The sequence below is a fragment of the Sorex araneus genome, chromosome 2, assembly GCF_027595985.1.
Source record: "Sorex araneus isolate mSorAra2 chromosome 2, mSorAra2.pri, whole genome shotgun sequence".
Taxonomy (NCBI): domain Eukaryota; kingdom Metazoa; phylum Chordata; class Mammalia; order Eulipotyphla; family Soricidae; genus Sorex; species Sorex araneus.
Window position 1 is genome coordinate 96,561,674 of NC_073303.1, and position 22,943 is coordinate 96,584,616.

Sequence of the window (22,943 nt, forward strand, 5' to 3'; positions counted from 1 at the left end):
ATATGCAAGGCAAGTGCTTTACCCCATACTATCTCTCCAGTCCCTGGAGTGGAGTTTAGACATGATCAGGAGAGTATGCCTATTAGAGCCATCTACTATGAATAGGCTGTATGCATCATCCCTAGCTGACATATGCAAATTGTGAGAACCTGAAATATTTATGCAAACTCTGAGCCTCAGTCTCTTTACCCACAAAACTGGGAATATGATTTTCACTCTTGCCAGATATTTTTGAAAGTACAAAAGAAAACATGTATAAAGAGCAGAGCACTCCCAGAGAAGTGGACCTTTGATAATGTGTCTTTTATTATTTTCTTCCTCTGGCCAATCAGAATATAAACCTATTATTCAGAATGGTGTATTGGGATACTTCTTCAGTAAGGGAAATAGGTGAGAGGCATCCTACTGAAGACTACATCTGGCAGGACAGACAGGCACACAATGAATATTCTAGTCCTTCAGTGACTCCAAACTTGTCACTTGACATAGCTACTTCTAACACAGGATGTTAGATGATATACAGAGCTGTGAATGGAACTAGAGGGCCTAAAGTCCCTATTTTCACCAAGCTTCTAGAAACATGTATAAAATCCATGTTTTTACACATGGAAAGAACATCTGTACTAGCAGTTGTTAGAGATGTAAGGCTGGCATGTGGATGGCATTTGCTTGAGGATTTTTTTTTGCTTGGGGGCCACTTCCAGCAATACTGAGGGCTTATGCCTGGCTTTGTGCTAGAGGAAACATTCTTGGCAAGGCTTGGGGACAATACGTGTTTACATATTGCTAGAGAATGAACGAGGTCAGACATATGAAAGGCAAATGCCTTACTGCTGTCCCTCCAGCCTATGAATGACACTTGGACACTGTGGGTGCAAAGTACTGACATATGAGAGCTAAGAACATCAAGTAGATAGTAATGCTAGATCACATGTTGGGGTTTGGAAGATGAACAGAAATTCTCTCTATGATGATCTTAAGAGATTTCCATTCAAGGAGACCATAATTGGGCGGGGGGGATGGAGAGCAATGAAAAGATTCTTAAGTTAAAAATTGGCATGATCATATATACATTTTGGAAATGCTAGATAGAGAGTGATCATCTGTTTCATTGGGTATTGGGTGCTAGAAATAAACAGAGCTGCCATGAAATCCTTCCAACACTGAGAACCATGGCAGAAGCAGGATGGAAGAAAAAGCTGCCGGTATGAGCGTTAATGAAGGAAGTATAATTGACAGACTTAAACTGGTTGTGGACTGAGTGGAAGTAGATGGCAAAAAAAAAGGAGATCAAGTTTTCTGACTTGGGGAATTGTGTGATTACTAAAATCAAAACTGAGGAACAGTATGGGGGGAGACAGACTGAAAATAGAGTTCAATTTGTGACCTATTGAATTAGAAGACAAAGTCAGACCTACAAATGGAGATGCTCAGCAAATATCTAAGGAGATTTCCAGGACTAAGAGAGTTAACCTCTCTCATTTCTACTGAGTCTGACCATCTGCATTCTCTATTTGCAGTACATTGTCTTCACCGGGGTGCTGGCCATGGTAACCTGTGCAGTTTTCCTACGTCTAAACTCAGTGCTCAAGCTGGCTGTGCTGCTCATTATGATCGCCATCTATGCCCTGCTGACCGAGACCATCTATGCGGGACTTTTTCTGCGCTATGACAACCTGAACCACAGTGGAGAGTAAGTGCGCATCATTGCAGGTTCACCAACACTCCACTTGTAGTGGGAAGCAGAAGCATTGGGGAAGTCATCAGGACAGAGTTATTGAAACAGGAGGAGTAATCAAACATTCACATATTTCTCAATTTCAAAATTTTCCATGTTAAAAATCTAGTCAAATTCCTAAATTTCAGTTTTATCATTTTTCTTGATTATAGGTTAATGAGCTGGAGCAATAGCACACAGGGTAGGGCGTTTGCCCTGCGTGCAGCTGACCCGTGTTCGATTCCTTTGTCCCTCTCAGAGAGCCTGGCAAGCTACCAAGAGTATCCTGCCTGCACGGCAGAGCCTGTCAAGCTACCCATGGCGTATTCGATATGCCAAAAACAGTAATAAGTCTCACAATGGAGACGTTACTGGTGCCCACTCGAGCAAATTGATGAACAATGGGACGACAGTACGACAATATAGATTAATGAAGTAACATTTGGGTAAAATTATATTTGAGATCTCCTCTAAGTCTAATAATTTATGATCTTTCAACTTTAGCAGTCTCAAGATTTGTCGGATGGAACTATTATATTTGGCTGCAGTAATATTTATAGCTGCAACTGTGGATGAAGCTTACTGACTATGGTCCTTGAACTTGATTACTTTTTTTTTTACTGTGGTTGCCCTCACATTTTTATTTTTATTTTATTTTTTTTTTAATTTTATTGAATCACCATGTGGAGGGTTACATAGTTCTCAGGATTATGTCAGTTATACAATACTCAAACACCCTTCCCTTCACCAGTGCCCATATTCCATCACCAACCACCCCAGTATACCTGCCGCCCCCTCCCACCTCCCCAGTCCCCACCCTTGTAAGTGATAAGTTTCACTTCGTTTACGCTTTATCTCGATTACATTCCATGTTTCAACACATAACTCACTATTGTTGCTGGGGTTTCCCCCAAAAAAGAAAAAGACAGTCCTATTGTCAAGGAAGCATTTGATAGTTCTCCATTGCTAAGAATATAGAGATATTAAGTCCCGTCCCGCTGTTTGTTACATAACTTTTCTTTTTTCCCCCCTTGCCCCGTGCCACCGAGTTCACGCCTGTTTAGTAATCGCCACACTGACTGACAAAGGGAAAAAAACCAAAAAAGATGGTTATTTCCCGTCATCAGCCGGCGTGGGGCTCTGGTGGCATGGGAATGGGATATAAGGGGAAAAATTATGTACATGGAACAGCGGGACGCTGGTGGAATCTCGAGCTGGAGCAGATACCAGAACTTGATTACTTTTGTGAATATACAAAAATACTGAAAGTTGTTATGAAGACACCTCAGGGATCAGGGTTTCATGTCATGCTTGTGCAAGAACCTGAGTTTGATCCCCAGCACCCATGACTCCCCTGAAAGTCATAAATATGCCTCATATGGCTCTCAGCAGGTTCATGATCAAGGTCAGAGTTAGATGTAAGAGTTAGGATCAGTTTGTATGGCTAGGGAATGGTTAAAATTAGGATGAGTGCTCGCTTCGGCAGCACATATACTAAAATTGGAATGATACAGAGAAGATTAGCATGGCCCCTGCGCAAGGATGACTCGCAAATTCGTGAAGCATTCCATATTTTTTCAAAAAATTAGAAATTGAGCTTCCATTTGACCCAGCAATACCACTCCTGGGAATATATCCTGGAGAGGCAAAACGGTATAGTAGAGATGGCATATGTATTTCTATGTTCATTGCAGCACTGTTTACAATAGCCAGAATCTGGAAAAAAACAGAGTGCCCCAAAACAGATGACTGGTTAAAGAAACTCTGGTACATCTACACAATGGAATACTATGTAGCTGTCAGAAAACATGAAGTCATGAAATTTGCATATAAATGGATCAACATGGAAAGTATCATGTTGAGTGAAATGAGTCAGAAAGAAAGAGACAGACATAGAAAGATTGCACTCATATGTGGAATATAATGTAACTGAGAAGTACAAGTTGGCAACGATGCAACTTCTGGCAGATATCTCTCTGGACTTAGTTACTAAAATACTAAATTACAGAAACCCAAAACTGAGAGGCCGATAAGTGTGGTCACTCGACCTCATACCTCTTCATCCTCAGCAATGGAAAACAAATTATCTAATGCTTCCTTTTCAGCAGGTCTGGCTTTAGGGGAGAGACTCTCCAAACAATAATAGTGAGTTTTGTTGAAATATTGTATGCAATCAAAGTGAAAGTAAAGTGAAATTTATTAGTTACACAGGCGGGGGGGGGCTAAGGGTGGGGGGTCTAGGGGCGTGGGGGGGTTAGGGGTGTTGGGGGGCGGGGTGAAGCTATACTGGGATTCTTGGTGGTGGAATATGTGCATTGGTGAAGGGATGGTTATTCGAGCATTGTATAACTGAGATTTAAACCTGAAAACTTTGTAACTTTCCACATGGTGACTCAATAAAAAATTAAAAAAATAAAATAAAGTTAGGATGAAGGCTAGAGTTAGGGTAGGGTTTACCTTAGCCCTAGGGTTAGAATCTGGACCTAACTGTCTAGGCAGTTAGCCCTGTGTTCACTGCTTGAAAATACCACCCCATCAGAGAAACTGTTTCAACACTATATTAGCCTTACTCTTTAGAGAACAGATTCTGGAGCAATGCTGAAGTGCTGAACAACCACAAGGCAACATAAGTTAACAAACGAGACAAAATGTGGAATTCAAATACAAGCTAAAGCCTTATTGTATTGTCACATAAAACACAAAGTTCCAACTGGTCCCTTCTAAGATACACTCTTATTACTTACCCTACTGGCCCTGGAAAGGTTGTGAAGGTTGGGAGAGAGTGTCTCAAACAGAGGAGGAAAGATTAATTGCAACTTCATCTCTATCACCTTGTTTCTCATTAGTTCACTCTGGTTAAACTTCCTGGTGATTGTAATTGACCTCTTCTGAAACCCATAGTACAGACCCCACATTTGTAATTAGGAGCTTCATTTAAGATGGAAGTAGTGGGAGAATCAAAAAGACAATAAGCCTGTAGCTGATTAGCCTTGTTTTTAGGAAGTGCTCAAGTAGAACTGGATTATAAACCAAGTGGCAAACTTTGTGAGCAAAAGATAAGGCCAAGATAATCCAAGAAGCCACAGAAAATGGGCTTTATATATTATAAGCATGTATGAACCAACCCCTAAAGTTCCTATATATATGTATATATATGTGTGTGTGTATATATATATATATATATAGTTTGTATATATGTACATATGTATGCACACATATATATAGGAACTTCAGGGGGTGGTTGTATATTTGCACATATGTTTATGTATGGGCTGGAGCGATAGCACAGTGGTTGGGCGTTCACCTTTCACAAGGCCGACCGGAATTCGATTCCTCCACCCCTCTCGGAGAGCCCAGCAAGCTACCGAGAGTATCGAGCCCATGCGGCAGAGCCTGGCAAGCTACCCGTGCGTATTGGATATGCCAAAAACAGTAACAATAAGTCTCTCAATGAGAGACATTACTGGTGCCCGCTCGAACAAATCAATGAGCAACGGGATGACAGTGACACTGACAGTGTATGTATATACATATGTATATGTATATATATATATATACATCTGTATCTATAAACTCATTTTTAAGTTTCTATTATTGTTCTGAAGCATTACATATTTAATATCCATCTGTGTTGACATCCATAGATTTAACTCTCTTTGGTTTAATTTAATCTTTTAATATGAACACACTAAGGCACGTCCTTTGGCATATTGACTTTTTCAATTAAGTCGTTGATATTCCATTTTTAAAAATCACCTTAGAGGGGACAGATATAACTGGTGGAAAAGCACATTCCTTGCTTGTGGCATACCCAGGTTCAACCCCTGGCCCTGCATATAGTCCCTACAAGCCCTGTCAAGCGTGATTCCTGAGCACAGAACTAAGGGGTAAGCCCTAAGCACAACTGGATGTGACCCCAAAACAAAACAAGCAGACAAAATAAAACTAGTGATTTTTAATCATTATTTTGATAAGCTTCTATTTTTATATCTGAGGCACACTTTCTAGATTATAAAATATCTGTATTTTCCACCTTAAAATATTCAAAATTACTCCCCAATAAAGCTCAAATTTCTTTCTTAGAAGCCACAATCCTGCCACACTATCTTAGAACTTTTTAAAGCCCTGTTAAATGTATGAGTAAGAAAGGTCTCATTATTCTTATTAGTAGCCTCTTGATTTTGGAATTTTGTAAGTTGCTACATCATTTTTTTTCCAGATCATTTAAAATTCCTTTTAGGTAAATTACCAGACCATATCATGTTTCTAGTTTTCTGTTGAGTTTGCTGTTTTCTTAGTAGGTTTACAAAGGTTATTCATAAAATCTAGATATGAATTTGAAGTTTTTATGTTTGCACATTACACATTTGATGTGAATTCCTATGCATTATTCACAGTCCCCAAATGAAGCACGAAGATTCACTTAATTCTGGAGCACATAGCTAGCAAGTCACCAATGTTGACTCACACTCAAGATTTTCTGACTTCAAAGTCCATATTTGTAAATACTGTATATGCAGTATTTAAATATAGCTGAATCACCTTTCACCATTGGCTCATGTTGTGAAACAAATTAAACAGATTTAAATTAAATCAGAGGGTTAAAGAAGCAAAAAACCTTTTGCCAAAAGGAAACAAGCATAAAAGGAGGGAAATGAATTATAATAACAAAATAAATCGGCTGTATAGCATATAAAAAATAATTATTCAAACCATCTAAAATGCATTCATTCACAGCATTAATGGAATAAGATAGAAATTTAATTTCAAATCTAGATATTAAAAAAACACTTCTGATGTCTAGACCTCATTTTACTTGTTAGTAAAATGAAATCATCAAAACTTTTCCCCAGGACTGTGTGAGGTTCTTATGTGTTTGGCAAATAGAATGTGATATTTATATGTTCATTATTGCCTTCTCCTCCTTCTCAGAAGATTCTGTTTTGAGCTCTCAAGAAGGTGGGGGAAAGTTTATAATTAAATTATTCCGGTATCATGACAGTAAAGACAATCCCAAGGTCACTGCTGCTGAGAGTCAAGTGCACTTCCCTGCTTCTTCCCACCCAGAGGTCAGTTACTGGTTACACAGTGACATCAACAAAATTTAATTAATAATATAACACTGTATAGCACTATCGTCCCATTGTTCATCGATTTGCTCAAGCGGGCACCAGTAAAGAAAAGAATTTTTTTTGTGTTTTCTTTCAGCTGATGAATACGTCCTGTTCAGTGGTCATAGTGCATCCACTTGGAAGTTCCAGGTGCTCATGTCTGAGGGGATTTAACTGTACTTTGATTTAGGGGCATTTCTGCCAGTTTTCTGAAGGCGTGATGTACCAGGATGATGGAAAGAAAGCACAGGGAAACTTGTACAGACCAACCTCACTTCCTTTTCCTAATTATTGCCATCTAATTGTGCAATATAAGATACCTTTACTTCCAATGTCTTATCAGTCCTAGAGATTCATCTTCCTCTGCATCCCTAGTAGGAAAACACACTATCATAATGTTTGTGAGTACATGTATAGCAGTTAAACTACCTGGGTTCAAATCCCATCTCTGTCATCAACCAGTTGCGGGATCTTGAGCAAACTGATTATCCTCTAAAAATTTTCTTTTTCTTATTGGTAGGTTGAAGGCATTAATAATTCCTACATTGTACATTGAGGGCTGGAGTGATAGCACAGTGGTAGGGCGTTCACCTTTCATGCGGTCGACCTGTGTTCGATTCCTCCACCCCTCTCGGAGAGCCCAGCAAGCTACTGAGAATATCATGCCCACACGGCAGAGCCTGGCAAGCTACCCGTGGTGTATCCGATATGCCAAAAACAGTAACAATAAGTCTCACAATGAGAGACGTTACTGGTGCCCGCTCAAACAAATCGATGAGCAACGGGATGACAGTGACAGTGACATTGTAGGAAATTAAGGTAGTTAAAATGTGATTATGGAAGCCTAGCATGAGGTCTGGAAAAAAAAGTTTCTAATTATTAGTAAATAATTAGCAATTCCTTATTAGTAATTAGTAAATTGTTAGTTCATAATTTTAGTTAATTTACTAATTATTGCTAATAATTTATAGACATAACTCCATATCACAGATGCTACTGTTCTGCAATATTTCTAATATTTCTGAATTGTTGTCATCTAATTGCTCTTTTAAACCTATGCAGTCAATCCATTCTCAAAATGATCAAAATCATCTGACAATCTCATTATTTTTCTTAAAGTTTTTAAAGGAATCCTTATCGCCCCTAATAAATCGAAAATTCAAGCTATATATGAAGGGCTCCAGAGCCCTTCTTGATTTTGACCTCATTTATTTTTACTATCTTATCTTTTGTCATTCTATAGGTGATCATAAATGCCTGTAATCTATTCATAGGAAACCAGTACTTTTTACCACATGACCTTATACCTATGAATATCTGACATGTCCATATGCCTAACAATCTCCAAATCAATATTTTTTAATATTTTTGATATTTTAATATTTTAACATCTAACTCAGGCACATCTTCTTGAACCTTTTTTGATCATTCCTCATTGTCCAATTTTCAATGTAACTTTTAATCTTTGCCCCTGTCTCTCTGTGTTGCAATTATTTATTTCCATACCTTCCTCTTCATTAGCATAGAAATTTATAAGATCAAGAGCCATTTCTGAATCCAAATTGTTGGACACTTAATGTAACAGTATCTGATATCAAGTATCTAATTAAATGTTTGTTGAGTAAATCATTAAATTAATGAATAACTGCGAGGAATATTAGTCCATTTGGAATCACATTACAGCATTAAATCACAATAAGTCATGTATTTTAACTTCTTGGAATTCCGCTCAGTATATTTATTAAACTTTCTGTTTACGATTATGGAAGCTTTCAGACTTAAGTGTCATACCTTTGCTACAATCTTTGTTAGACCATTCTGCTTAATAGGTAATTAAGACATTAGTTTGATCTTCATGATGCTTTGGGGCAGGCAATTTCAGTAAATGTATATAGGAGATTATGGCATTTGCTTATAAAGCTCCACTGACCATCAGACTTCAACGTTGACCTGGTCTTTTAACTGGAGTGAATCATTTAATATCTAATTCTAAGTTTCTTTTATTTACAGACTAGGGATAAGAGTATCTAAATTGTTGAAATGATGATTAAAAAGTATCATGATTAACATGGCAAAAATATAACATTTAACAAACTTAATCATCAATGTGACTACAGAATTAAGACTTCAAAATGGTTGGTTGCATTTGAATTTAATGGAGAAAACTAGCCACTAAGAGATAAACTAAAACTCTGATGCGAGATACATAGGTGGGAAAAGCTGTAAACTTGGCACCTGAGGTCTGAAGTTTCATCCTGGCTCTGACAAGAGTCAGTTCTATGACCTCAGGGCAGTCTTTTACCTGCAAAACAAAAGGCTTACAAGGGATATTATGTTAACATATGTTGTATGTAATATAAAATAGAACAGATCAACCCAACTTACATCATAAAATATTCAATTAGGTACTAATTCACAGCCGTGCAACACATCATAAGATACTCCTTACCCATTTTCCATAATTACCATACCATATTTGATGGGGTTCAGATAGTAGGCAACAAATCATAGAGGGAAATATATATATATATATGCCTCTCAGAGAGCCCGGCAAGCTACCGAGAGTATCCTACCTGCATGGCAGAGCCTGGCAAGCTCCCCGTGGCATATTCAATATGCCAAAAACAGTAACAAGTCTCACAATGGAGGCGTTACTGGTGCCCGCTCGAGCAAATTGATGAATAACAGGACAACAGTGCTACCGTGCTACACTCAGTGAAAAAAGCAAGTTGCGAACAGAGTGATCTGCATGCTGTGAGTTTCTAAGAAATTCTGTGAAAGTACACTGGGGACTCAAGCTTTCTGTGGCTAAGAATCATTCCCCTGTCTGGCCCACGGCAATGAATGAACAAAGGATCGGGAAATGGGGAACTGAGGAAAGGGGCCAGGCTTGTTAGTAGTCAGTTTCTTTCTCTCTTCTCCCCAGCGTAGTTGATCACTCCTTATAGCACAACTGTAGTCATAGTTTTGGTCATGCTCCCAATCATCATCGTTCCATCACCCTAGTTCCATCCTCATAGACCTCAAAGTCCTCTACTACCCTTCTTACCCCTTAAAGCGTAGTTATATAGAAATCATGAAGGGTGGGGGTGCACATAGGTGGACCTGAACATTGTCATAACAACAAACAGAGATATTGCCCCTTCTTCAGGGGAAGTTCTAGGAGATTAACTCAAGGACAAAAATCTTATCTGAGGGGTTCAGCACTCCAGATTACTACAGTATCCACTCAAGAGTGGAATTCCATCTAGGGTGTATTGCTTTCAACTTTCCTCAGCCTGTAATCTATTCAAACAATCATAGTGAATTTACTTCTAATATTTCTAGTCATTTTGTATGAACACAGTAGAGATATACTAAACTTAAAGATATATTGACTCTTCCTGGGGACATCTCACTACATATCCCAAAGCACAGTCCTCAGATCAGGTTACTCTTTCCTAACCCCAGCAGGGTCCTTACTCAGTTACTTATTTTGGGGTCATGACAGAGTTTGTTCCATGACCATGCTCTTAACTTATTATACTTATGCTGCTTAGCTTGTCTCTTTCTGATTGTAGGGTAGTTTACAGCTTACCCTGGGCTCATCCAGTCCCTTCACTTAGTCCCTCCTTTTGGGGGTGCTAGGAAGTAAAGGCAACTGAGGTTTAAATCAGGTAAATATGATGGATGCCCAGGAATATTTGGAGTCAATTATTTGGAGTCAATTATTTGGAGTCAATCAACTCCCATGTTACATAAGTATAGCATTAGCTGTCTCTGTGTCTATACAAAAAGGACATGCTAACCCATTCAAGTGACATACGGGAAAGAGAAAAGCAATATAGGATTATTAGTGCTTAATGGACTTTGGTGTGCCTCAAGGACTCTGTTATTGGAGTAGCTCAATAAACCTAAGCTCCCTGCGGGAGAAGCAAAAACAAACCAATGTTATCCAACCTTTTCCCTTTTTCTGTTTGCAAAACATAAAGAATTGAAATTTCAATCGATCCCTGAACCCAGAGCAGTGTTTGTTAGGGAATATCCAATCTATCCTAAATATGTAAGCATATTTTTGCTCAAAACTAAGAAATGACATTTATTTGTCTCCAAAATCATTCAATCACTATTTTCTCTGGGTGATGGACTCAGAAACTATTTTAATTTTCATCTACATGAATTTTTATTTGCTTCCAAAAATCACCATAATTAGCATAAATGTTTCCTTAATAACACCCAAATTGTTTATTTGTAGTTTTTTAGTTTGGGGGCCGTATCCAGTGATTCTCGAGGCTGACTCCTGGCTCTACACTCAATAGCACTCTTAGCGAACTAGGAGGAAGGTCATAAGGGGTGCCAGGGATTGTATCTAGGTCAGCCACATGGAAGTCAAAAGCTAGAACCTGCTGAATTACTGTTTCAGTCCCTAAATGTTTCATTTTAATGAAATATTAAATATGATATTCTGTAAAAAGTTTTAGAGACTTGATAATTAGGTTATTCAATGTATTTTAATTATTTCCTTTTATATTAGCATAAATAGAGAGTGCTATTAATTTTTAGAAGTGTTATTAATGCAAATAAATTAATTCAAAATGTCCAAGCAATAGCATAGCAGGCATTTGCCTTGCACACAGATGACCTAGGTTCAATTCCCCTGTCACTCTCAGAGAGCCCAGGAAGCTATCAAGAGTATCCTGCCCGCCCAGCAGAGCCTGGCAAGCTACCTGCCTGGCAAGCTACCCGTGGTGTATTTGATATGCCAAAAACAGTAACAAGTCTCACAATGGAGGCGTTACTGGTGCCCGCTCGAGCAAATCGATGAATAATGAGACGACAGTGCTACAGTGCTACATATTTTAGCACTTGGTTCTCTTTGAAATTTCTTTAAAGAATCTTACAAGCTGTAAAAATGAACTGCTAAATTCAAATCACAAGTTTTGGGGCCTGGGGGTGTTTTTGTTGTTGTTTTTGTGGGGTTTTTTATTTGTTTGTTTTAGCCTGAGTGACTTTCTATGAATGTTATGCATTCTCTAGTCTCTACCTGGGCTGCATTTTTCTATTTAAAATGCATCTTAAAAACTCAAAGTTTGTTCATAAATATTTTTAAATTTTTCTACAAAATCTGATCTACTAATATTATTTTGGCTCATCCACAGCTTTCAAAATGATGTGAGAGATATTCGTGTTTACTCTTGAAAGAGTTAAGTTTAGAAAACTTCTGCATCACAAATCTGTATATGTATGTGTAATAACACCTCATTGTGTTGGGACTTAAACAAAAAGGGCTTTGCAGCATATAGTATAAAACATGAGGAGAAGCTGAAAACGGAGGTGTCACCTTAAACTAAGAAATCTACACACCGCCTTATGAAGACTTAAACTCTTGTGAATATTCAGATTGTTAAGCTTCAGGAATAATGACAACAATATGAGTTTCGCATCAATAAGAATTAACGTTGATATAACACAAAGAATTATGGTATAATAATTTATCAGAAGTGCTCATCAGAGCAGGTATTTGTGTTGTATCACAGGGAACTAACCACACGACACCTCTCCATTCAATCCAAACCATGTGAACAAGTGATTTTTTTTTAATTGAATCACCATGAGATACAGTTACAAAGCTGTTCATGGTCAGGTTTCAGTCACACAGTGTTCCAACACCCAACCCTCCACCAGTGTACATTTCCCATCACTGATGTCCTTATACCCCCAGTTTCTTTCCCACCACCCTCACCCCCAGCCTGTCTATAGTAGGAATTTTTCTTCTCTCTCTCTCTTTCTCTTTGTCTCTCTCTCCCCCCTTTCCCCCTCCCCCTCTCCCCTCTCTTCCCCTCTCTCTCTCCCTCTTTCTCCCCTGCTCTCTCTCCCTTTCCCTCTCTCTCCCCCTCTCCCTCTCTCTCCATCTCTCTCTCACACACTCTCTCTCTCCCTGCCTCCCTCCCTCCTTACTTCCCTCCCTCTTCTCTCCCTCTCTCCCTCTTTCTTTCTCTCCTTTTGGGCATTATGGTTTGTGATACCAATACTGAATTTATCATGTTAGTTCCTTTAACTATTTTCAGCATGCTATTCTTATCCAGAGTGATCATGTCCAACTTTCTTTGTCATAATGGTCCCTTCTCTACCCCAGCCCTTAAGACATGCTTCCAACCATGGACCAATCCTCCTGGCCCTCTACTGTTCTCATTAGTCTCATACTGTTTTTTTTTAACATCCTACAAATGAATTCAATCATTCAATGTCTATCCCTCTCCTTTTGACTCATCTCACTCATTTTGATACTCTCCAAGTCTACCTATTTATAAGAGAATTTCAGAACTTCATTTCTCTTAACAGCTTCATAGATGTAGATGTGTAGATGTATCATAGTTTGTTTAATCAGTCATCTGTTCTCAGGCCCTCGGGTTGTTTCCAGATTGACAATTGTGAATAGTGCTGCAATGAACAGGGAAGTGCAGTACATTTCTGCTGTGTGTTTGTGAGTCCATGGATATATTCCCAGAGGTGGTATTGCTGGGTCATCACTGTATCATGTATCACTGTCATCCCATTGTTCATCAATTTCCTCAAGTGGGAGCCAGTAACGAATTCATTTGTCCCTGTCACTTGCTAGTGTAGCCCAATGGCATCTGCTCACTCCAGGAACACAAAGAGCATGTTGTTGTTACTGTTTTTGGCACGTTAAATACGTCACGAGAGGATTGCCAGGCTCTGCCATGCAAAAAAAAAATTAAAAAATTAAAATAAAGAGGTCGCACGGCCACGTGTTCCAGGAAAAGTTGCCAATTAAAAAAAATTTAATTGTTTTATAAAAAGAAATATGAATTTAAAATAGGCAAGGAATACATGGTGAAATTAGTTCTTTACACTTTATAATTCTGAAGTCAAATTTGGAGGTGATCACAGTGAATTCAGACTGGATAAAAAACTACTATTCTCTTTGCATAAAATCCTCTTCTGACTCAGCACCCTATTCACTGCATCCCTTATTCACCCATTTAAATCAAACTTCAGGTCACAACCAGAGTTTCACTTTCCTTAGAAGGCCTTACAGTCAACTCCCTTATTTATAAACCTCCCTTATAAATTAGAGGTTTAATTTATCTTTCATTTATATTTTTTAAATAATTAGTTTACCTGTTCATACTTATTAACTACTCATCATTGTGTTTCTTCTTACACAGTCTTAGATCATTAAGACATTTTTTTCTTCCTATTATTCTAGCCCCAGTACTCAGAAAGTAATTGAAACATATTTAGTGATCAAAACATACTTGGGGAATTAATAATTAGGCCTTCTGTTACTGGAGTGGCACCATATAAGATGACTGAATCCACATAGGATATCAGTCTTTTTATGCCCTTTGTTTTACTTTAAATAATTTCATTTCACACATAATTTTCCATGGTATGCAAAGATTATTTTTATATTAAACTACAGCATAAGATCACAAAACAAGATTCTTTGGGAAATCTCAAATCATTCTATCAATCAGAAAATTAACAGCTTAGATTATATACTAGAAAAAAATCTGTTGCATATAATTTTGTTATCTATATGGTAAAGGGAATGAAAGAGAAACTTGAAGGATAGAGACTGGACCTGACGGTTTTAGTTGGTACCACCTAACTCCAAGAGATACAAACACTAAGATGCTAGTACATGGTTAGTCAATAGTACTTCAAAAACCCATTTGGTCTATAAGACGACCCATCTGAAAATCAAACTATTAGAATGACTGATAACTATTATTTAGTGGCTCCAAAACACAGCCATGCTAGTTGTTAAAATGAAATAGAAGTTAATCAACAGAGCTTCCATGTGGAAATGTCCCCCAAGCCTGCGGTGGAGAAAAACTCTTTTGTTGTGACCCATAAACATGGCTACCAGCTGCAAATTCATTTCATTGTTGTTGCAGAGAGAACAATATGCCCTGTGGTTGTACATGATCCTGAGTGCAAGTCCACAAATACAAGGGCATAGCCTGCATGCAGTTAAAAATAACAAAAGTTTCAAGATGGGTTTATAAGTCAACCACGCTATCATAGCTTTCAATGGCTCCAGGACTGAGTGGTGGAGGAACAACCCATGACAGACGACTCACGCAGGAGGAGCCAGTGGATACTTCAGCTTCAAACACACAGATGTACTTATCTGTGACAGATGTTTCCTTGGCCTTCTGTGTTAGATGTTTGAGGTTATTGGTAAAGTATATACCAGCTGCAAGTTTTGGATCTAATAAAAAGAAAACAAATTAAAAGTTTATTATGATTTTGGAATTGATATTGCTAATTTGGGTATGAATATATATATACTCCCTATGGTGTAAAAAATACATGCGCACATGGAAGGGTGATGTGTGTTCACTGGCTCTCAGGGCAGCGCTCTCTCTCTCTCTCTCTCTCTCTCTCTCTCTCTCTCTCTCCACTCATGTTCTGTGCTCTCAAGCCGCTGTGTATGGACCAGATTGGGATGGCTCCTTCTTTGTGCTCTACTTCTGTGTGTGCCACTGTGCTCTCCTGTCTGTCTCTCTGACTCTGTCTCTGTACTCTCTCCTCTGGTCTCTTCCTATCTCTCTCTGTCTCTATTGTCTCTCCTCTGGTCTCTTTAAATCTCTCTACCAATCTCTTCTGCTTCTCTCTCTGGAGCCTCATATGCTGGGTCATATGAAAGATCAATTTCTAGCTCTTTGAGGAATGTTTTCGAAAAAGGCTGGACCAGCCAGCATTCCCATCAATAATGAAGAAGAATTATTTCTCCTTGCATCAACGCCAGCACCAGTTGTTCATAGTTTTGTTGTTGTTGTTGTTGTTGTTGTTTTGATGTGTGTCAGTGTCTGTGGTGTGAGATGATAAATCATTGTTGTTTTGATTTGCATCTCCCAGATAATTAATGATGTAGAGCATTTTTTTCTTGTGTCTTTTGTCCATTTGTATTTCTTCTTTGAGGAAGTTTCTGTTTATTTCTTCTCCCCATTCTTTGATGGGGTTGGATGTTAACAAGTGATTTTTAAATTCCAAGATTGTGTGCTGTGAGCTTTATGGTGTAGAAAAAGGAAGGCATGAACCATGAACACTGCCAGCGGTTTCCCAGATCTTCTCATTTAGACCTAACAACTTGTAAGTGATAGTGACTCTTATAAGGTTAAACAATGGTCAGAAGTAGAACAGAAATAGATTGAAAAGTGGTGTGCATCTACCTCATGTCTTTAATCCCCAAACCTAAAGGCTAAATAATTAAAAAGCATATAGGAAGAGGTAATACTATAATTCTCCTGTCCCCACAAAACTAATACAATGGGGACAGTGAATGAATGAATGATTGAATGAATAAATGAATGAGCATTTCCTAATAACACTAGGATGACAGTAGCTTGCAGTTGAGCCTTCTACTTTACCATGGATAGTGGACAGCTATAACAGAACTGAGCATTCTCCTGCCCATAAATCTCTGTGACCTCCAATTTAACATATGACGTTGACTTCTCCTCCTTTTACTAGAAGCTTAGCAACCAGGTAGCTAAGCAAAATACCTACAGATAAAACCCATCCATTTGCTCCTGACATTTACTAATTAAGACTTAGATTTGAGTCACCTTTATACAGCTAGCCTGGGTTCTTCCTCTTCCCCTGCATTCCCATGGCAACAAGAATAGATCTTTACTAAAGAGTGAATGGTATTATGAAATTACAAATCATTTTATTCTTTCCTTTACCTGGACTGTTTTATTCAAAGACAAATATTCTTCTTTCCTGTATCTCAATATGTCCCTGGCACTCAATAGATATTTAACAATTATATGATTTGCTTTGGCTATAAAATAATAACAGTAATAAATATCATGTATTATTGGCATATATATCCAAGTAAAAACATACAAAACTAGGAATTCAAAATCTGAATATTGTTCCTGCACAAAGAGTTCTTCGGTCCCCTGGGTCCACATGGCAACATGGTTCACCAAGACAATGCACATTTTCATTCCTAAATTTCATTCTTACTCCCTAAATCCCCACTGGACTGGACTTAGTGTGAATCTGTATAAGATGGGAGGATCTTTTAGCATAAAGCAATACATGAAGCTAGTCTTCTTTCACTAATATTCTGCTGGTCTGCATATAAAAAGAGATAAGAGAAGCTGTAATTATTGGGCTAGTGATATCTGACACATAGTTTCTGGGGGTTGCTTCTTTTGGTGTGGTTTTGTTTTGTTTTGTGACCACACCCAGCAGTGCTTAGAGCTACTCCCAGCTCGGTGTTTGGGGGTCATTTCTGGTAGTGCCTTGGCACCGTGCAGTACCAAAAATCAAACCTGAGCCTTCTATACATAATGCATGAGCTCCAGCCCCTGGAACCATTTTCATTTCCGTTTTCACTCACACATTTGGGTGAATTATGAGGAGACATTGTCTGAGATAGAAAATCCTGGGGAAATAGAAAGAAAATTATGGTAAGCAAGTGACTACACCAATAGAGATGATTTGTGTCAAGCATTTTTATTTTTAATTTTCTTCTTTAGGCAACGTAAGCCTGTTTAGGAGGCTATTTATTTATATAGACTACATAGGACTGAATTCAAAGTTCAACTATGCTTCTTTGCTTACATTGGTTTGATAAGGACTGAGGTTTGGCCAAAATAAAAGAAAGAAAGCCTTTGAAGTCAAGCAAAGGATTCTTTTCAATGGCTCAAATGGCTAAAAGTCAAGTCCACATTTAAATACAACCTTGACACTGACCATCTTCAAGAATCTTCTTGAAGTCAAGTTCCTTCATGCTTGTTAGTAACCACGCTGCCGTCTGCATTTTTTCTTCCAACAGAGATTTCCTGGGTACTAAGGAAGCATCACTACTACTGATGGCTATGTTCCTCCTTGCAGTGTTCTACCATGGACAGCAGGTAAGCTAACATTTTGCTCTAACTGCCCTTGGTTTCCTGCCATAAAATCTGGCTTGCAAGATGTACACTGTTCTTCACAAAAAGTAACAATTATCTGCTTGCAGCAAGTTACCATTCTTAAGAAATAAATTTCTAGCAAAGACCACCTACTAAAAACCTCAGCTAGGGAATATGGTTGAAGCTTAAGTGATATAGTACAAACCTTTGGTGTGTGAACCTGGTAGCTTCTGAGAAACCCAGGTTTGATCCCTGGTATCCCTTGCTCTGAGTACCATCAGGAGTGATTCCTGAGTGCAAAGTCGGGAGTAATCCCTAAGCATTGCCATGTGTAGTCCAAAAATTAAATATATATATATACATATATATATATATATACCATCAGGAGTAATTCCTGAGCGCAAAGTCGGGAGTAATCCCTGAGCATTGCCATGTGTAGTCCAAAAATTATATATATATGTATATATATATAAAATTAACTAATCTCACTCACATATGGGATATAAAAAAACTAAATAAAAGGAAATAACAAGCCAAATTTAACTCTTGGATTGACACCATAAAACTGAGGTTGAAAGAGCAAAATAGTGGAATAGGGAAGTACAAAAGATTGAAGGGTCTAATAGGCAGCCATGAAGTGATTCAACACTCTAGTGGTTGTTGCCTTATGACAATGCACTTTGGAAAAGGTGTAAAAAGTTACTCCTGAAACATAAATAATATTCCCTTAGTTTTACAAACGGAAAAATAAATAACTAGTATAGAGAAAAACAAAACTGGAAGGCTTTTCAACAAAGTAGAAATAAAAACAACTCTGAAGAATCATCATGGGACTAGAGAATTAACAAACCCAGAGGAGGCAGTAATAAAATGGGGAGTAGCACTGTAGCACTGTCATCCTGTTGTTTATCGATTTGCTCGAGCAGGCACCAGTAACGTCTCCATTGTAAGACTTGTTGTTACTGTTTTTGGCATATTGAATATGCCACGAGGAGCTTGCCAGGCTCTGCCATGTGGGCAGGATACTCTCAGTAGCTTGCCAGGCTCTCCAAGAGGGATGGAGGAATCTAACCTGGGTCAGCCCCATGCAAGGCAAACACCCTACCCACTGTGCTATCACTCCAGTCCAAAAAATGGGGAGTGGGGAGAATTATATAGAGATATATAAAATCATTTGTCATTGAAAGAAAAGTCAGGCCAGGAATATGGCTCAGGAAGTGAAGAATTTTGCACATACTCCTGCCATGTGCAAAATCTCCAGTTGGATCTCAAATACCACATGCATCTCCCAAGTATCACTGGGTTTGATTATGGTTGTTTCCAAGAACTGCCAGACCCTGAGTATCCTAGCCTGGGCTCTGTGCACTGAACTGTCACAGGAAAGTTCAGTATTGCCAGGAATGGCCTCAATTACAGCACCACTAGGGCTTGTCCCTATTTTAAAAATGATAATAGGGGCCAGCGTGATACTACAGCAAGTTGGGCCTTGCCTTGCATTCAACCTATACAGGTTTGATCCCCAGTACTCCAAAAAGTCCTCTGAGTACTCTCAGGAGTGATTCCTGAACACAGAGCTGGGAGTAAGTCTTAAGCACTGCCAGGTTTGGCTGAAAAATGAACCTAAAAATGATAGCAATAATAATAATTAATAATAATTATTATAATAAATGAGTGAAGATTAGCATAGGTTTCAGGGGCACATTCTTTGCACAAGACCCAGTTCAGTCACCAGCACCAGTGACCCTCTTCAGCATTGCCACGTAAATCTCTGGTAGCCCCCCAAATTCTGATGGGATGGTTTGGAGAGATACCTGTAAGGACAAAGTAGCAAAGCATTCCAGAGCCCTAGCAGTAAACTCTTCATATCACTCAGCTGCATATCTCCAGGAGTGATTCCTAGCCTCCAGAGACGTTTTGGAGAGGCATAGATAGATAGATAGATAGATAGATAGATAGATAGATAGATAGATAGATAGATAGATAGATAGATAGATAGATAGATAGATAGATAGATAGATAGATAGATAGATGGATGACAGATACAATAAATGTGAAGCAAAGGAGCCATATAACTTCTTAAGGGGGAAATAAGGAGGAAAGAATTCATAAATATTCAAGTACTCACTTCTGACGAGGCACCTGGAGATTCAACAGCCATCATGGTAGATATTATCAATCCTGTTTTAAACATGAAGAAAATAATGCTACTAAGCTACTGAGAGAATTAAATTCAAATCCTCCCTGCTTCCAGAGCCAAGCTTCCCTCTTCTCTAAATGGAGAAAGGCAAGTCTGCATTCCAACATAATTGCCATTAGTCTGTCTACAGTAAGACTTGAACTTGATTTTTTTACTCTATCTGAACTTCTAGTGAGACATTACCTGTGCCAAATACCAGACTCTGGCACAGAAATCCTATCTATCTGGTGTTTTTTCTGGTTATCTGTAAAAGCCAGGATCATATATTCATATATTAATGGCTTCTAGTGACAAAAAGAAAAACTTTCTATCTGACATGCCAGTGACAAGCCACCTGAGTGTTGGGGTGACATTAAACATACACATAGGCACACTCTCTCCATCACACAAGTTGTGACTGATAGATGGAAAATCCTATGATAACTAAAATGATAACAGGTAATTCAGGTGAGAACTCCTTATCCTATCATAAGAAAGATTCTCCTTTTGCCTGTTACCTGCTAATGCAATCTTACTCAAAATCCTTACTAAAATATTCTTTTAACTTTCTGATTCATTTCTTCCATTCTCCATTTAAGCATGTTAAGAATATGTGAAGGTAGAAATACATACGTGTCTAGTTGGGGTCTGACTATTTAAGTGACATCTAATATTATTCCACTTTGTTTTTTAACTTTCAGTGGGGTTTTGAAAATATATAATCACATCCCATAACTATAGCCATTGCATGTATAAGTATTGAAGTGGAATAAATTGTTCAGTACCATCTCAGTCACCGAGTTGATTCATGACCTTAAAAATTTCAAAACCTGGGGCTGGATCGATAGCACAGCGGGTAGGAAGTTTGCCATGCACTCAGCCAACTCGGGTTCGAATCCCAGCATCCCATATGGTCTCCTGACCACCGCCAGGGGTAATTCCTGAGTGCAGAGCCAGGAGTAACCCCTGTGCATCGCCAGGTATGACCCAAAAGGCAAAAAAATAATTTTCAAAACCTGTATTTTTACTTATAAAATTGGCATGGTTATACTTCCTTGGATATTGTATGGTTACATATAAAATATAATTCTACTATGGTAATTGCAATATTATGGTTTTGCACATAAAACTGTGCTCCAAACTTCAGAAAACTTAATATTTTATTTTGAAATCAAACCTCTGAGACAACCAGGCAAATTAGTATTATTTTTTGTCTGTTCCCAAGACAGAAGCAGAGACTCAAACCATTTAAGGTTAAAAAAAAAAAAAGCCAATGAGAAGCCAAACCAAACCAAGAATCCAAGTACTCTAATGTCTAGGTATATTCTCTTTTTCACTCTGTGCTACTACCTCTCTGAGGGGAAAGGTAGAATTGCCTCACTTACGGTGTCAGCTACTTAGAGCACCTGTCAAGATCCTTCATGTTCATCTTGGATCTAGTCTGTCCATTCCCAGGTTTGAAATCTGCTTCCACTGGTTTCCCTTAACATTTAATAAAGGCTCATTAATGCTCATTGATGCCTAGTGCACAGCAACATCTGGGTAGGAGCTTGTATAATTATATATCACCAGAGTGATGGAGGTGGTTATGGAACTGAATAATGGGGAAATTTCTTCTTGCACATATGTGGAAGCAATTTCCCCAGCCCTTCCTTCTCCTCCAAGACAGGTGAATGTTCTGAAAATTGGACAGGGAGTCCAGGCAGTGAGTGCCTCCCACCTCATGTCTGATTCATTTATAGCCCTGGAATTTGGGTTTTGCCTCAAATTCTCCGTGTATAAGAGGGGAAGTCGAATCTGTGGTGGGGAGGAAGATTCATGAGATCATGTCTCCAGTCATTTATTTTTAATCAGATAAAGACTGACCCCATGATTGTGTAATTGAGAAAGATAGATCCAAGTCTTAGAATCAAACATTTTTTGGCTAGCTCCCAAAGTTACCATTTCTTTACTTAAGAGTGAAAAAAAATAATCATTTTCTGTCTCTGTCCAGAACTGGGTAGTAACCAAGTGAGATTACAAACATGCACCTTTGGAAGTGGTTGTTGCCATATGGTTGCACATTCCTTGAGTAATTTTTCTTTAAATCAAACCCAGCAATTTATATTTCCCTACTCAAGTTTCTAAACTCTTAACTTTGGAGTTAACAGTCCTAGCCTGGAATCAAAATGTCTGAGTTTAAAGTCAAACTTCTTGCTTGTGAGACCTGGAGTAACTAGTTCATCTTTGCTATGCCTACAATTCTTCCATATGGTAGGGATAATAAAATAACTGCCTTGTTGAAATTTTTTACTTAAGTGAACTTGTGTATATATAAATGCTTAGAACAGTGCCTGAACTAATAAATAGCTCAATCAGTGTTAGTAATTATTATGTGATAAGAGATTGTTCATGAAGCACGTGAACAATCTGTATTAGTTCTTCTGCTGTTCTTTTAGTATAGACAGTTCCCCTGGTTTGGTAAGAATCAGGAAAGAATGTACATTTCCAATTCAACTCACATTTCTTGAGCAAACTCTGAGGAATTCCACTTTAAAAACTGGTGCTCATTTTTCCTATATTCTTTGATTTTCCTTTCATATCTGCTCTAGCCACACTGTTGAAATTCTCTCTCATTTTTTGTGTGTGCTGCTTCACTTTTAGCTGTATTTCAAATACTAGCATTTGACTCATCTTCATATGCCCATTTCCTGACATAGAATAGGTACTCTGGACCATTCATAAAAAAAAGAGGAATAATTTCATTCTTGGAAGTCTAATGATATAGGATGCCTGTCCTCATGATACTCTGTTAGATGAAAGTATTATTAAAATAAAATAAAATTCATCTCTTGCTTCAATAAAGCATGACTTTTTGAGTTGAAATAATATAGTATATTATATAATTTCAGGTGTCCAATAGAATGATCTAATATTTGTATATACTTCAAAATGATCTCCATAATACGTCTTGTTAATAGTCATTCCCACCAAACCTACATGTTTTTGTGCTTAAAACTTTTAATATCTACTCTTAACAGCTCTCAAATGAACAACTCTCAAATGGTAACTATAGTTAC

The 22,943-nt window shown here is 38.1% G+C and overlaps 1 protein-coding gene and 1 non-coding gene across 4 annotated transcripts in view; both read left to right on the forward strand.

The window, feature by feature from the left end:
- The window catches only part of ADCY8 (adenylate cyclase 8), a 245,726-nt gene that overhangs the window by 201,454 nt on the left and 21,329 nt on the right, over nt 1–22,943 (forward strand). For all 3 annotated transcript variants that reach the window (XM_004602452.2, XM_055127686.1, XM_055127687.1), the window contains 2 exons: nt 1,521–1,693; nt 17,633–17,711. In XM_004602452.2, coding sequence (XP_004602509.2) covers nt 1,521–1,693; nt 17,633–17,711 — 252 coding nt within the window. The remainder of the gene's footprint in view (nt 1–1,520; nt 1,694–17,632; nt 17,712–22,943) is intronic.
- On the forward strand, nt 3,188–3,294 carry LOC129402776 (U6 spliceosomal RNA). Its single transcript, XR_008628820.1, has one exon. It is a non-coding gene; the product is annotated as a U6 spliceosomal RNA (small nuclear RNA).